The sequence below is a fragment of the Typopeltis vanoorti genome, chromosome 12, assembly GCF_054136105.1.
Source record: "Typopeltis vanoorti isolate ZY-2024b chromosome 12, IOZ_Tvanoo_1.0, whole genome shotgun sequence".
Lineage (NCBI taxonomy): Eukaryota > Metazoa > Arthropoda > Arachnida > Uropygi > Thelyphonidae > Typopeltis > Typopeltis vanoorti.
In genome coordinates this window covers 29,834,728-29,852,515 of record NC_143560.1, presented here as the reverse complement: position 1 = coordinate 29,852,515, position 17,788 = coordinate 29,834,728, and the positions used below count along the sequence as shown (strand labels likewise).

Sequence of the window (17,788 nt, the reverse complement as noted above, 5' to 3'; positions counted from 1 at the left end):
TGGCAACTCTCATCCATTCACATGACAGATTCACTCCTTTATCACATCCAGGAGTTTATGAAGTGCCCTGTTCTTGTCATCAAGCCTACTATGGACAGACAGGAAGAACTATGGACATCTGCCTCAGTGAACACAAAAAATATATCCGGCACTTTCGCTATGGCAAGTTGGGTCTGGCAGACCATGCTTTGAATACTCCAGCACACAGGATCAACTGGAAAAAAACAAAAGTACTGCACAGAAGCTTCTACAAGTCAGAGAGGTTGTTCCTGGAATCAACAGAAGCCTTAAAACATACTCCAAACCTTAACAAGTATGGCTGTATAAATCTACCAAAGATATGGAAGACAGTCATCCTAAGACCAAATTAATATTTATTTTAATTTAATTTTATTTTTTTCAAAACTTTGGACTACTATATTTTTTCAAAACTTTGGACTATTTTTTTTTTTTAAAACTTAGATGGCACCTTTATTACTATTTACTAGGAATAAAGGTGCCATCTATTAGTTTAGGACCACCTATTTATTAGGACTTAAGTCTTGTGTTGCACGCTGCAATTACTTATACTAGCCCCACTGTTACACCGAAATGTGGTTGTCATGCATTTGTAACAAACTTTGTTTGTGTGCTCTGAAGATGCTGGATATAATACCAGCGAAATATTAGCTTTTAAGTTAATAAATAGTTATTTTCTTATCAATCTGTGTTCACATCAATACCATTTAAATCCAATTCAACATGTGTGACGAACACATAAGCCTATCCACATGTTTATTTATAAATCTTATTACACATCCACAGTATTTCCAAACTATTGTCAAGATTCTCCCTTCTGCATCCCTTTGGATATTAGAGAATGATCAAAGGAGGGGGGGGGGGGGGGCAAGAATAAGAACTCCTACTGCAACACTGATAAATCTTCCAAAGCTCCAATAACAAAGAAGTGGATCTATCTGTTAAAGTTTTTATATATTATATCAGCAGAAGTATGTTTCTTGGAGAAACAAAAAACCTAATATCGTGGTGTAGTATAAGTTTCCATATAGTTTCTTATTTAATTGGCCTATGTAATCCTTGTATATTTAATGAGGCAATGCAGAAAGGAGATGCTATGATTAATGAAGTGTCACTGGTAAATCTTCAACTTCTAGATTTTGGATGAACCCAATGAGGTCTTCAATCTGTGAAGGAGCAATTGTGTAGCCTGCTTCTTGTAAATGATTTTCCAGCTGCTTTCCATTATTTCAATTTCATGCCTATCATTTTTGATTTGGAATTTGAAAGCTAGTTATTTTCTTTTCGTGTAGGTGATAATTATACTGAGAAAACTTTGAATCAGTAAACTTTATTATATTTTCTTTAATTAAAGTGTTATCTCTTGCTTTTCCTTTATTAGCATGAGAAGGTTCTTCATAGTCCATAAACTTTTCTGAGCCTGAAGAGGTTTCATTTGATGATTCACAGTCTTCTTCATCTTTACATTTTTTATTACCTTTTTTTTAATTTTTTATTTTTATCCTCAATTTATTTTTATTAATTCATCTTTCCTTTTTGATGATCTTGTCTGCATATTAAGTTCTTTTAGTTGTCTTACTTGCTTTTCTGTTTCTTCTTGTAGAACAGTTTCATATTTTTGCATTTTGTTTTGTACCTGTTCAGTTGCTATACTAGGTTCATTATTGGTAATGTCAACTGATGTTCCATCAATATGTGACTGGTAAAGTAGTTTCTGCTGATCTGGAGTTTGGAGGCTAATTTCTAGCTGATTTGGTTGTGCACTTTTTGCGATTTTACCAAGCATAATTTGTTTAAAAGCTATGTGCCTCTCTGATATATACAGCGTTCTAATTGGCTCTACTAGTGCTCCAACTCTTTCAGCGAAAAGTTCTAAAAGGACAGGTATTAATGCGGTATTCAGAACTTTTAGATTTCTGATGGGATTTGAGACACTGATTAGCGATATGTCCGATCTCCATGCAGTTGAAACATTTAGATTTGGAGCAGTTACCACCCAAGTGATCGTATAAACCACAATGCAGGCACTGCCTTCATACTCTGGGATAGTTTACCAAAATTCGGGTTGTACCGATATTCACAAAATTTGGTACGGGCGTTTTCATATCCATCGTGAAGGTGACTTCACCAGAAAACCCATTTGGATCTTCGCCTTATAAACCTTTTCGTATATTACTAATCTTACCGCATTTTGAAAATGTCTGTATAAAAATTTCATTATTGATCTCTATATATTCCATCAGAAATCTTTTGAATTTTATTGGTTTTACGTGGCTCCCGACCATTACAGGAATAACTGTGCTGCCTTCAAAAGTAAAACCCTGTAATAATTTGTCTCTTGTTTCCACATCTTTGACTACAATTAAATATTTCCCTCCATCATAAAGGGTGAAAGAATAAATCTTATTTGCTTCGACTATCTCTTTTAAAACCTTAGTTACCTGTCTTGCTTCTTCACATCCGGGAATTTCAATTCCTAGAGTTCGCACCCTTGGAGGAATTGGTACCATTATCTCAGGTGGGAAAAAAGACTATAATCAATGCATTTGTAAGAGAGAAAAAAAAAACTTTTAGTCAAAGGACCAAGAATCAAATAATCTTGTGATGCAGAAATAATTAATACACCACCAGCAAATGCTTTATTTGAGCTACTGTAAAATGCCAGCTATGATATCACCAAAAGTAATCCTGTAATGCAGATATTAACTGCACTACCAGCAATTTTAACATTTATTTTAATAAAGAGCATCACCTTTGGCACCAGTAAAATAAAATCAAAGTAAAAAATGAACTAACGAAAACCTAAGTACTTTATATCTTGCCGAAAGCTGAGATCTTGTCAGTGGTAGCTGATGTTTCGTCAGTGGGAGCCAGACCCAGAGGTGATACTAAGGTTGAAGTAATGCTGAAGTCATATTTTCATATACAAGTAGCCAAAAGGTGTCACACCTTATTATTAAAATACTCTGGATTAGAGATAGTTGTTGGAAGTGTTTCCACTTGGTTATACTATAAATTAAAGATACCAAGAAATTATATACTTGGTTTAATCCTCTTTCCAAGTGTTAGCAAACAAAGTTTGTGCTTAAAATATAATCAGGACTGGGGCAACTCGTATATAGCTCTAATGACTTCACAACACTTGCCTGATTACATTGCCATCACTTGCCAATAATTTCTCATTCATCCACCCCTCTGTTCCTACATTAGTGTCTGTCACATATGTTAAAGCAGTAACCTCACTAGAATGATATACCCTTGCAAAATTCACACAGTAATTCAACTATTTTATCTGTTTCTGTCAACTCGTGACCATCACCACTCATTCAGGTTACTCTTTCACAGTCATTCTTTCTCTTACTTGACACGTAACAAAATAACCCTTTAGGATTTGGTCCACTCAGCTAGCTTCTTCTTGTAATCTGATTTTGTCTTCCTTGCCATGCTGGTTACCTTTCTTGCTGGAGCCTTGTACTGTTCATGAATTTGCTGCTCAACTTTCTCTTTACATATCATCCACAGCATTTTCTTCATCTGCAGCTTGTGCTAAATGATATTACTCATCAATCTAACTCCTACCTGATTAACCCTCCTTACCTGAGGTATACAATTTAATACTGATCACCTCTAGATGACCCTTAACTATATCACAACTAACATCCTTACTCCGCACAGATTTAAGCTTCTTCCTAAGCTTGCCATAATCACTTGCCTTATATGTGGAACTACACGGTAGTAACCTCACTAGTAATTTCCCTTTCTTGAGAGAATATTCCTGATGTTTTACAATCTCCCAAATCAAGACCACATGGTCACTTGCATCAATCAAAAGCAATGTGATCACCTTGGTTATGGATAGCTTTTCTTTACTGATCCTGTGACCAGGTCTAATACTCTCACACCCGTAGTTCCCTCCATCACATGCTACCTCAAGTAATTATCTCTCAGTAGGTGTATAAATTCCATTTCCTTCCTGCCAGGTGATCTTTCTTTCTTCTAGTCTATATCTCCATAGCTGACGTCCCCCATAATAATCACTAAACCTGTACCCATTGTGCTAATTTGGCAATACATGTCTTCCAGATCATCTGTGGAACTCCCTAGCCTATAGCAAAACACAAATGTATATTTTGTCTTACTGGCCTTAATCTCAAACCAGACTACTTCAAATGAACAGCCACCCTCCTGCCTATCACCTATTGATTATGGATGCATTTCATCTACTATTATCAGAAGTATGCCTCCCCCATCCTATCTTCTCTATCTTAACTGAAAATACTAAAACCTTCACATTCTATCCCTGTAACTACATAATCTGTTGTTAGCCACGTTTCACTAATGTCTATAACTTTTGGTGTGATTGCACCGACCAATATTATAAACTTCACCTTCTTGTTCTTGAAACTGCAGCATCCATCAAACAAGACCACAGATCCACGAATCCTACAGCATTCCTTTTGCACAATCTACGTATAGATTCATTAGCTACCAATGCCCTCCTCCACCTCAGTTTGCCTCTATCATAGTGTGACAGGAGACTCTCAACCTTTACCTTCTCACTCTTCAGTTTTACCTACACCCTGTCCAAAAAAGAAATACCGAACTTTTTGAAAATATAAGAAACTAGTGGCACCACCTGTTGTATCTTTTTGTTGTCAAAAGAGGCAACCTTCATTAATGTTGTGTCAACTGTTTATGACATTTGTTTCATTAGAAGCCGAGTTATAGTATCAAGAGTGACAATGTGTTTTGACAAACTACTGGTCGTCACAATATTCATGCCGTACGCGACGAATTCTCGTTATCAATCGCTTCAAAACTTCAAGATAAAACTCACCATTGACTGTTTAGCCAAGCAGAATGAATTCTTTGTGGATTGATTGTTTCAAGGAAGTTTGAGTCCTTACGAGCAGTTTTAATGAGGTCCTAGAAGTGTTCAATTCGATAATTCGATACATTTTTTGGTCATCGATCAACTTGTGGGGAACAAATAATGAATTCAATTTACGAAGGCCCAAACTCTCGGTCAAAATGTTCTGCACAGTTGATTTTGAAATCCCCAATTCATCTTCAATTAATTTCATGGACGATTTCGGGTTTTCTTTGATGAAATCATGCACTTTTTGGATGTTAACTTCACTCAGTCCAGTTTTTGGATGGCCCGGCTTTTCGTCGTTCTCAAGCATCTCACGACCACTTTGAAATCGCTTAAACCACTCATAAATTTGAGTATGGCATAAGCATTCATCATCGTATGCTTTTTGAAGCATTTGATGCATTTCGGTAAAACTTTTACCAAGTTTAACACAAAAGTCAATCGCAGCTCTCTGTTTGAAACTCATTTTCTGACTGTTCGTCAAAACAAACTGTCACTCTTGGTATTACAGGGTGTCCCAAAATTCACGCAAGAAGTAATTTTGATAGAAAACACAGATTTTTAATTAAAAATTGTAATTTCTTGTTGATTCATAAAGTATACGGTATAGGGTTATGCATGGAATAGCATATGGGGTAAATGGCCTCCACGGCTTTGCTGGCACATACGCACTCTTTTGTCGAAATTTTCCATGACCGTTTTGCACAAATATGGCTGAATTTCGTTGATACAGCGCTCAATTTCCTCCTTCAAGGTGTGGGTGGTCGTGGGCTTGTTGGCATAAATCTTAGACTTCAAAAAACCCCAAAGAAAAAAGTCCAATGGCATTAAGTCACATGATCTGGGCGGCCAATTCTGATCACCAAAACGGGAAATTACACGACCAGGAAATGACTCATGCAGTAATTGAATTGTTTCTCGGGCTGTATGGCATGTGGCACCGTCTTATTGAAACCACATGTCGTCCACATCCATATCTTGCAATTTAGGCACAAAAAACTGGATTATCATGTCGCGATAACGAGCACCATTAACTGTTATTGCCTTACCAGCCGCATTTTCGAAGAAGAATGGACTGATGATGCCTCCAGCCCAAAATCCGTACCATACAGTGACACGTTGTGGATGCATTTGTTTCTCAACAATCACTCGTGGATTTTCTGAACCCCAAATGCGACAATTTTGTCGATTAACGAAGCCATCAAGATGAAAATGAGCCTCATCGCTGAAGATGATTTTGTTCGAAAAATAAGCATCCACTTGTTGTTGTTCCATAATCCATTCAACAAACTCTCTTCGCTGTGTGTGGTCAGTAGGCTTCAGTTCTTGAATCAATTGAACTTTGTAAGCATAAAGATGCAAATCTTCATCATCATCATCATCATCATCATCAAATTCCTGCCATGTACCCTCAAGGGGTGTACAGGATATGACAGTACTACATGAAAAAAATTACATCATTACTAATTTCCTATCTACAATTTTCCTCCAAATCAGTCTGTTACTTGTCAAGACTCCAACATTATCAGATCTTATATTTCTATCGTCTAAGGCACTTTGTACCGTATCAATCCACCTATATCTTGGTCTTCCTCTGGGTCGTTTTCCTGCCAACCTGGCAGAGAACACTTGTTTTGCTAATCTTTCCTCGCCCATTCTATTTAAGTGACCATACCATCTGAGATTAGCTCTGCTAACGCATTCCTGGATGCTGACAATGTCAAGTTCTTTCCTAAATGATGCAAATCTTTCGTGAGAATATTATTATTATCATTATTGTTCCGGGCAACTCCAAGGAGTCGACAGACTCATCGAGGGAGGCCCTAACATCATGTCAAGAATAACTATTCAACATTGACACAGTATCTATCATACCTTGCCTTGAACCCATTCACAGTCGTAGCACACATAACAGACTTTGGAAGCTTATTCCACTCATTCACCACTCTCCAAGTAAAAAACCTAGCTCTAACACCCTTGTCAACCACGCTCTTGCCCAGCTTCCATGCATGGCCCCTAGTCCTCCCATCACCAGTCATATTTTCAAAAATATCTTCTGGCTCAATCTTATAGAAACCCTTCAGTAATTTGAATGTCTCAATCATATCACCCCTCCTTCGCCTATCAACCAATCTCTGCAACCCACAAATCTTCAACCTATTCTCATAAGGCTCATTCCACAGAAATGCTATCATCTTGGTCACTCGTCTCTGGATCCTCTCCACTTCCTCCCCATCACGAAGAAACCCTGGTGCCCATAACTGGGCACAATAGTCCAGATGGGATCTTATCAAGGCTCGATACAGAGGAAGAACAACTTGTTTGTCTCTGCATGTTAAAGTATTTTTCAGAAGCCAAGTGATTTGATGAGCTGATTTAGTCACTTTTGCAATGTGCCCACTAAACTTCAATTCCCTATCCACCAACACTCCCAAATCCCTGGCCTCATCAATCTCCTGGAGTACGGTTCCATCAATGCGATATACTGCTGCTATTCTTTTCACCCCAAAGTGCATAACCTTACACTTTGCCACATTAAATTGACATCCATTTTTCCTAGCCCAGTCCTCCAAACTATCCAAATCATCCTGTAAAATTTTGACATCCTGTGCACTCACAACTGCTCTACCCAACTTTGCATCATCAGCAAACAAGTGAACACTTCCTCTCAAATCCTTTCCTATATCATTGATGAACAAATTGAAAAGCAGTGGTCCAAGAACAGAGCCCTTCGGCACACCACTAGTCAAAAGCATCTTTTAGACTCCACTCCTGAATAAACCACTCTCTGGTATCTCTCCTTCAACCACCCTCCTATCCATCTCACCAACCCTATATCTATCCCCATCTGCTCCAGTTTACTGATTAGGGTTCCATGTGGTATCCTGTCAAAGGCTTTGGCAGGGTCCAGTAGTATCACTGTAAACCCATTACCCCTATCCAGTTCAGCTGTCACTGTGTTATAAAACGTGAGCAAGTTACTGAGGCATGATCTACCCTTCACAAAACCATGTTGTCCCCCATAAAATATCAAATTTTCATCTATCCAATCCTGTATTCTTTTCTTGACTAATTTCTCTAAGACCTTGACAATGATTCCTGATATGCTAATCGCTCGGTAATTTACAACAGCAGTCTTGGAACCACCTTTATGCAGTGGAATTTTATTTTCCCCTCTTTCCACCCCCTTGGGACTAACCCAGACCCGAGACTCAAATTAAACAAAATGGTCAAGGATACTGACAATTCTTTAGCTGCTTCTCGTACGACACGAGCTTTTATACCATCCAATCCCACGGATGTATTGACATTGAGGTTATGCAATAGACTACTCACCTCCACTTCATTCACCACAATTCCCGTATAATCTACTGGTTTATTCGTTTCTGCAATGTCACCACCTGGATAATATATACTTGCAAAGTGCTCACTCAGTAACTCAACTATATCAACTGATTCAGTTACCTCCATACCATTGGCATTCTTTAAAATCATTCTGCCATGTACATTTTTCCTTTTACTTGCTACATATCTAAAAAACTGTTTAGGATTCTCTTTAGCCTGCATGGCCAATGTTCTTTCGTAATCCTTTTTTGCTTTTGTTACCACACTCGTATCACTTCTGGCCTGTGCTTTATACCGTTCATGTGCCTGCCGGTCACCTTTCTCCTTAAATCCCCTCCATAGTTGTTTCTTTTTTTTGCAGCTCAAGCTTAATGGTGTTATTCATCCATTTAACCCCTACTTGATTTATTATTCAGACTCTAGGTATACAGTCAGCCATTGCTTCATGCAAACACTTCTTAACTGCCTCTCATGCACGATCAACTTCTAGTCCTTGCAGTTGTACATGCCATGGCACTGAACCAATCAAACTCCTAATTGTCATACTTTCCAGCCAGATAATTCCACATGTATCCTGTCTTAATTGAAAATTCCACACCTTTAGCCACTTCCCAAGTCAAGACCCTATGATCACTCTCATCAATTAATGGCAATGTGGTCATATTTGTTACAGCCAAATCCTCAAATGTAATTACTAGGTCAAGTACTCTCTGACCCCTAGTATTTTCCATTACATGCTGTCGCAGATAGTTATCCCTTAATAACCGCATAAAATACAATTCCTTCCTCCCGTGTGTCCTCTCCTCACTCCAATCATGCGACCATAGTTGAAATCTCCCATAATAATTACCCTCTTTCCACTCATTTCTTCTATTTGCTTGTGCATACTGTCACCACCATCTTTTCCATCACTTGGTCTATAGCAGCACCCAATTGTATATTTAGTTCTGCTAGCCACAATCTCACACCAAATGGCCTCAAATGTGCTCTTTTCTCTATCCTGCAATTCAACTTCTATTCTCCTTGGCTGTAGCTCATCAGCTATCATCAACAATACTCCTCCCCCCATTTTATTCTCCCTGTCATTCCTGAACACACTATACCCATCACATTCAATCCCACTAGCTATATCATCTACAGTCAGCCATGATTCACTAATACCAATAACCTGTGGTCTGGAAGTGCCAACCATGGCCAAAAACTCTTCCTTCTTGTTCCTAATACTCCTAGCATTAGTGTACATGAATTTAAGACCCCCATTAGCCCCAACCCTACCTTGATGCCTTATATTAACTACCCCACTCTGATTTGTTGTCCTTATTCGCTCGGGCATATTATACTCATTCATACATTCAACTGCCTCCCTAAAGACTGTATATCTACTCACCCCCCCTTGATAAATCTAGTTTCCCTGAATTTGCACATCCACTACATTCAGCAACACTTTCTCAAGTCTCCTTACACCGTAACCATTCAAATGCAAGCCATCCATCTTATATAGATCCTTTTGCCCATCAAACTCACTCCACCCATCCACAAATTCCACACCACTTGTCATACATAACACACACACAAAGTCATTCGCAATTATGGCCCTCCTTTTAAACATTTGCCTCTCTCACTCTTTTCTTTTGCAACCTCAAACAATTCATTTAGGTCTTCTATCATTTCCATTTTATCTCCTTTCAAATCATTTACCTGCCACAACAATCATTTCTTTCACCCTTTCCTTTTGTTCTCTAATAGACTCAGTTACCTCCTTTATGGTCGCACCAGGTTGGTACGATTTTGTCAAAACCTCTACTAACACACCTCGTACTAACGAGTCTCCATACAGCACTCTATCCTTCGTTTTGTTCATGTTCGCACTCATACGTCTATTTTTCCTGTCATACTTTTTATTATTGGCTGGTTCATTCAGTTGACTTTTGATCATACTCTCTAGCTGCTGTTTTGCCCTTTGTATCGCACCATTCAACAACGCGATCTCACTCATTGCATCTATCTCATCTTTTTTATTCTCTGTAAAACCATTAATACTATCATTCACACTTTCTACATTCACACTCTCACAATTCTCTGGTATAACCTCGCCATTTCTTGTCATATCCCTATTTTCTTCATTCTGAAGTTTGACAAAAATATCACACTCACGATCCGAAATACACTTCAATTCCTCCTCCCTACATTTTCTACACACATTCACTCCTTTATTATCATCTAACCACACTCTGACCGCACTCCGCAAAGCATACATTTCGCAGATAGTACACTGAATCATCTCCTTTACATTACCGTTCTTGAAAGAAGATGGCGAACCATCATTACTGGCCGCCATTTTCCTTCGTACTGGAGCCATACTTACTAGTAACGTATTTTATCAAATTATAAACACCAAAAACACACAAACAGACGCACTAAGATACGCAGGGCAAACAAAACTGCGCAATATTAAAGTAAATTTATCAACGATAACTGAAAATAACGCTTATCTGATCAGGAGCTTTCACGAATACTACACACTACGAATCCCTTTAGCGGCGACTTCCCAACATAGATTATGTTATAAAACACTTTAGTACACTAACTAGACTAATAAAACTTCAATAATATACTAAAATTACACAATTAAATCTAACAAAATATTTAATAAATCAACAAAAATCACAAATCTTTCAGGAGCTCTCTGACAGTACGTCTTTTCACCAGCTAGCCTCCATATGCTGTAGAGACCGCCTTGAAATGCCCAATTCAAGACCACGGTGCCAAATTGATGTTCCTGGACTCTCAGCAACACTCTCATGAACTGTTTCGATGTTTTCTGTTGAACGACTTGTTGAAGGACAGCCAGAGTGTATAAGATCACTAATTGATCCAGTTTCCTTGAATTTTTTAATTAATCTTTTCACAGTTGATGAAGTTAAATCACTATTCCGACCATATTTTGTAAGAAAATGGCGAACTGTAGCTGCCAAACCTTCGTTATTTTTAAAATATTGCTCAACAATGAAAATGCATTGTTCTTTCATGTAGCGCTCCATTTTTAATAACCCTGAACTGTCAGCTGTCACCCTGTCTTTTTTTTCTCGTTGGCAACTTTACTGCACAAATGGCACTAAATTTAAATCTTGCATGAATTTTGGGACACCCTTAATAACTCGGCTTCTAATGAAACAAATGTCATAAACAGTTGACACAACAGTAATGAAGGTTGCCACTTTTGAAAACAAAAAGATACAACAGGTGGCACAACTGGTTTCTTCTATTTTCGAAAAGTTCGGTTTCTTTTTGGACACAGGGTGTATTCTAACAACTCCTTTATATCCTCCCTTATTAAATACTTCTTGCCTCTCAAATCATTTGGGACAACCAAGAAAATCAGATCCTTTGCCTTACTTTTTTTGCATCTGAATGGCATGACTAATATCATGAATCTTTGTACCAGGAAACATGATTTTAAGATTAAAAAAAAAGAAACAACATAAAGTAGTTTTCAGGAGATCACTTTCCACGCAAAGAAATAAACTATTTCTTTCAAGAGAGGTTCAGATGCAGTTAAGAGCCATAATGTTCTTTTTAGCTGGGCCCCAAAACTACATAAGATGTGATTTAGTTAATTATCTTTTTAGATTTTAAGCTGTGGTGGTTTAAGTACAGAAAAATATTAATTTCGATTAATGTATTTTAGTATTATTAAACTGATTTCTGTTTTTGTATACTGAAGTGTGATGACTCAATTTACTTAATTATTGTTGAAGATAGAATTTTGAGAATAACAAAGAATTATCATAGCAAAATATATATATCTAGCATCTTATTGTATGCTTAGATTTCAGTATAATCTGATACTATTGGAAGAATTATTTTTACAAAGGTGCAATTGATGATCAGGATTTAATAAACAAATAATAAATTTAAACATTTTACAAATAATAAAACTATTTATTATTTGTAAAAAGTTACACTAACACTCACTAACAACTTCAGAGTGGCACAGTAAATTAAAGGAACCATCAATATAAGGAGTATTAATAAGAAGGATATCAAATGCACAGGAATTAGAAAAGTACCATATGGACATAATTGACATTATTGAGAAAAGAAGACAAAAACAGGTGAGATCTTATAAATAATAAGAATAGGATGTTATTTTCAGGCAATAATGATCAAGGAAAGGAAGGAGTAGAGACAGCATTCAACACCAAACATGAAGATAAACTAACTGTACATACTATATTGGTGGCAACATGCAACATGTCAATCATAATGAGCTTTAAAGTTATTTACACTACCTGCACTCACAACGCACTCGGGCAATGCATTCCACTCACTAACAACTCTCCATGTAAAAAATCTACTCTTCACTCCCTTCTTCACCACATCATATGCAACTTCCAGGAATGACCACGCATTCTTCCCATCTTAACATCCACTCGTTTTATAATTTCTTCTGTATTAATCTGATAGAATCCTAAGGGATTCTAACTTGAAGGTCTCTATCATATCTTTACTTTTCCTCCTATCCACCAACCTCTGTAATCCACATTCTCTCAAACACTCTTCATAACCAACAATCCAGAATCCTGATATCACTTTGGTTATTCATCTTTGGATCCTCTCTAGTGTTTCCACATCACAATGAAAACTAGGTAACCAAATCTGAGCACAATATTAAATATGTGGTCTGACCAATACCTTACAGTGTATAGATGGACCACCACCTTCTTATCCCTTACATGTCAATATACTTTTTATCATAACAGCAATATGATATGAGTCTTTGCAACACACGTGATGTGCCCTCGGAACTTCAGTCCACTGTCAACGATCACTCCAAGATCCCAAATCCCATCCACTTCCTGAAGTACAGCTCCACCAATACAGTATGTAGCCTTATATCTCTGTAACCCAAAGTGTAACATCTTGCATTTATTAACATTAAAACTAACCCCACTCATTTGTCCAAGCTAAAAGTCTATCTTCCTGTAGAGAATTAAAATCAGCACAACTCCTGATAATTCTACCTAACTTTGCATCGTTGGCAAACATTTGAAGATCCCTAATGAAATATCATTAACAAACAAGTTAAACAGTAGGGGCCCAAGAACAGAACCCTGAGGCATGCCACTGGTCACCTTCCTTTTCTGAGACACAGCTACATCATACACAACTTGCTGCTATCATTTAGAGAGCCAATCTCCAATCCATCTAACCAATATACTATCTATTTCTATCTTCTGTAGCTTGTACACCAATTTATCATGTGGTAATCTACTGAATGCTTTTGTAAAGTCCAAGAATATCACTGTATATGATTCTAGCTTATCCAATACATTCGTCACCTTATCATAAAACATAACCAGATTGCTAAAACAAGACCTGCTCTTCACAAACATTTGCCCCATGCTGACCATCATTGAGAATCTTATGTTGATCAACTCAATCCTGTATTCTATTTCTAACCAATTTTTTCAACACTTTGATCACAACTGCAGATATACAGACTGGCCTATAATTGGAAACATCTGTTCTGAAATCATGCTTGTGGAGAGGTATTATTTTGCCTTCTTTCCGGACCTTAGGAACTTTAATCACTGCAAGACTCTCATTAAATAATCAGGACAGGGGCATGGCCAACTCTTTTGCACATTCTTTAAAAATACGTGATGATATGTCATCCATTCCCACAGCCTTATTAACATCTAACCTGAGCAACACTCGATACACTTCTGATTCTTTCACCTTTAATTCTCCTAATATATGCCTCCCTTCTACATGTTGCACGTATCACTATGATATACGCTGATGAAATGTTCGTTAAATAATTCCACTATATCATTTGCCACAGTTACTCTGCTACCATAGCGATCCAACAGCATCAACCTGCCATAATTATTTTTCCTCTTGCTTGCCACATAGCAGAAAAATTCTCTTGGATTAGTTTTGACCTGATTGGCCAATCTCCTCTCATATTCTACTTTTTATTTTTAATCACGTTTGTCATGTTTCTGGACTGCACTTTATATTCTTCATGCATCTGTTCACTGCAGACTGTCTTGTACTTCCTCCATAACAACTTCTTTTGTAGCACCGCTTTCTTGATTTCACTGTTCATCCATCTAACTCCTACTCTATTTATTCGTTTAACTCTTGGTATGCAGTTATGTGTTAGATATGAGCAATGAAATGGAGACTGCTTGCATTACAAATGGACAATGGAATTTATTTGTGCCTATGGTCCCACAGAAGGTTATTCTAAGGAAGAAGTGGAGGAATTTTTTGAGTCATTAGAAAAGGCAGTTGACATAAAGAAAATGGAAAAAAGTGGTCTGTCCTTGTTGGAGATCTACACAACTGAGTATTAAATGAAACCCACAAGGCAAGGCATATAGGAACATTTAGGGAAAATTTGGAGAAAAGGGCAAAGCTAATAATAATGATAATTATTTACTAGACTTCTGTTCAGGACATGGACTAGTCATTACTAACATCATGTTTCAACAAAGATGTTCACAAGTTCACATGGAGTGTAGACACAAGAAATGAGAAAAGCCTCACTGACTATATCATTGTTGATAGTTATATCGTCATGGTGGTTCAGGACACAAGAGTGTATAGAGGATTTGAAATTTGAAGTGATCATTACTTAGTACTAATCAGGATAAAAATGGATATCACATGAAAAAAAATAATATGTAAGCAAGTTTTTATAGTTGAGCAGCTTTTACAGGTAAATTGTAGACTCAACTATACAAACATTATTGAAGAAAAAATGAAACAAATTGAAAACAAGAACCAAACCATGGAATCTCTGGCAAACTCTGAAGAAGACATTGACTGTTTCAGCTAGGGAGATATGTGGTGAAGTTGTCTGCAAGGATAGAAAAAAACAAAAAAAAACATGGTGGACACAAGAAGTTAAAGAAGCAGTCTTCAACAAGAAGAAAGTATACTGAAAGCTCTTAGCAAATAAGTTGGCAGATGCGCTAAAAGAATACAGAGAAAAATGTAAGAGAGCTAAACTATGTGTAAAAGTAGAAAAGTAGCTAAACATAGCTTAGCTGAATGGAACATTATACAGAACAATATATATAGTTTAAATTTAACTTGTTAGTAATTAGACATGAAGGAAATGCAGAAAGACGGTTTGATGTAAAATCATGGATAAGACAAGGATGGACATTATCTCCACTCCTATTCATCATCTATATGGATCACATTATGAAAGAAAGTGGCATCAAGACTGATATTAGAATTGGAGATGTCAAACTTAGCACTTTGCTTTATGCAGATGATGATGTACTCCTAAACACAACTAGTACAAGTCTCCTGGATTCGTTAACTAAACTGAATAGCAGCTTAACAAATTAGGCATGAAAATCAGCAATAAAAAGATTAAAACTATGAAAATAGCCAGGAGCACAGAAAACTTAAGCTGCATTCTGAATGGAGATCCTATACAACAAGTAAAAATCTGAAAATAGATAAAAGAATATGCAAAACGGGTATGATGGCTAGCCAGCTGAACAAATTTATATGGAATAAGAGCGAAATTAGCCAAAACACCAAACTAGCAGCATACAAGACAGTGTTCAAATCAGTTTTAAGTTATGGATCTAACAGCTGGGTTAGAAATAAAACACTTGATCAAAAATAGAGACCATAGATATGAGGGTTCTGAGAAAAATTAGAGGAGTGAACCAGTGGCATCAATGGCAGAATCATAATATAAATGATGCAATTAGAAAGAAACTTGACATTATTAGCATTCAAGAATGTGTTAGTAGAGCCAATCCAAGGTTGTATGGTCACTTAAATAGAATGCATGAGGAAAAGTTAGCAAAATAGGTGTTGATGCCCAGATGGCATGAAAGAGACCCAGAATTCTTACTGAATCAATCCACCTAGATAGATTGATTCAGTCAGAACTGCCTTAGAAGTACGAAATATTAGATATGACAATATTGGAGTGCTTCTAATAGATTGATTTGGAGGAAAACTATTGATAGGAGATTAATAATAATTTATATTTAATTGTGCTGTCATAGTAACCTGAACACTCAATGGGAGGTATATATCAGGAAATTGATTATGAACATTCTATTTCAGAATTTAAAGATCGAGTTTCAAGATAGATCATTATAAGGAGAACAGATAACATGTTTAATGTATTACCAATCATCTCCCTGATTATCAGTATATTAATTTTAATATAAAATTTGTTCAGCAAATTAGAACATATAAGAATGTATGTCTGCAAATAAAAGCAAATATTAAATATACTTACTGTGGTATTCATAATACCAATACCATGGGTACGAATAGAGTTGGCAATATGCCTGATATTAATAGTATTAAGGTGTTTGTTATTACTGGATCTTTCCACAAATATCTATTAATATACAAAAAAAAAATGCAATTATATAATAAGTATTAAACTTATTAAAAATGAAATGAAATTATTAATAATTAAATTAAAGTGAATATTATTAATAATAAAATAATACATATGAATGATACATTTATGTGTATAATTATCACATGACATGTGCCTAATATATTATTCATATGTGTAATCAAATTATACATATGAATGACAGCAAGCAATATCAAATAGTTGCATCACAGTGAGCATTTTTAAAGTAAACATACAGAAATATATTTCTGAAGAAGATTAAATACAAGATTAAATACTTATTATAGTTTCAATTATAAGAAAGAGAAGAACCTTTGTTTCTTGTTCTTCACTCTCATTACTCTCTCTCTTTCTCTGAGTAATAAATGAAATAATAAACGTTTAAAAACTGACACTAGGTTGGTTGAGCATGCACAAAAATATTTTTTACTTAATATCAAATAAAAATATCACTCTAAAAAGTTTAACTGAAACTTCATCTTAAATTCGTACTTCATATGATACCATTCACTAATTAGCAACTTAGTATTCAATTTGTACTATAAAAAAATCTTCTATGCAACTGATCATGCCTGATGATGCACAAGTAGTGACAGAAAAATACTATAAATAGCTGGCCTGGTTGGAGTGGTTATATCTTCCCCTCCAAGCAACAGGCTGCAGATTCAAATCTCATCGTGGCATAGATATTTGTGATTATCTATGTGGGAGATGAAATTCATCCCCTGGAGGCTTGAAAATGATCCACGTTTGATCTCTAGAGCAGAGTTTCTGGACTATGCAAATAATAATAATAATAATAATAATAATAATAAAATAAATAAAATAAATTTTTAAAAAAGAAGGAAAAAAAAAGCTTAGTCCATCAATGGTAATAATGTACTATAAGTTTACCAAAAGCTTTTTGGGTGTGGAAGCCACAAAGAAGTTCATGAGTGGCCGGATAACGTGATTTGCTGTATATACATAAATAATATAGCTTTAATAAAAAATTATATATTATTTAATAAATAATATAGCCATCCAAAAGTATGATAAACTATTTGGAATTAAAGGAAAGACCATGTACTGAATATAATTATGTCTATTAACTGTACACAATAATATTGTTGATTTTGTGGAGATAAAAAATA

At 36.1% G+C, this 17,788-nt stretch overlaps 1 protein-coding gene across 2 annotated transcripts in view; it reads right to left on the bottom strand.

Annotated features, from left to right (window-relative positions):
- SWIP (strumpellin and WASH-interacting protein) overlaps positions 1-17,788 on the bottom strand; it is a 557,147-nt gene that overhangs the window by 165,816 nt on the left and 373,543 nt on the right. For both annotated transcript variants that reach the window (XM_090402140.1, XM_090402141.1), the window contains one exon: positions 16,527-16,631. In XM_090402140.1, coding sequence (XP_090258266.1) covers positions 16,527-16,631 — 105 coding nt within the window. The remainder of the gene's footprint in view (positions 1-16,526; positions 16,632-17,788) is intronic.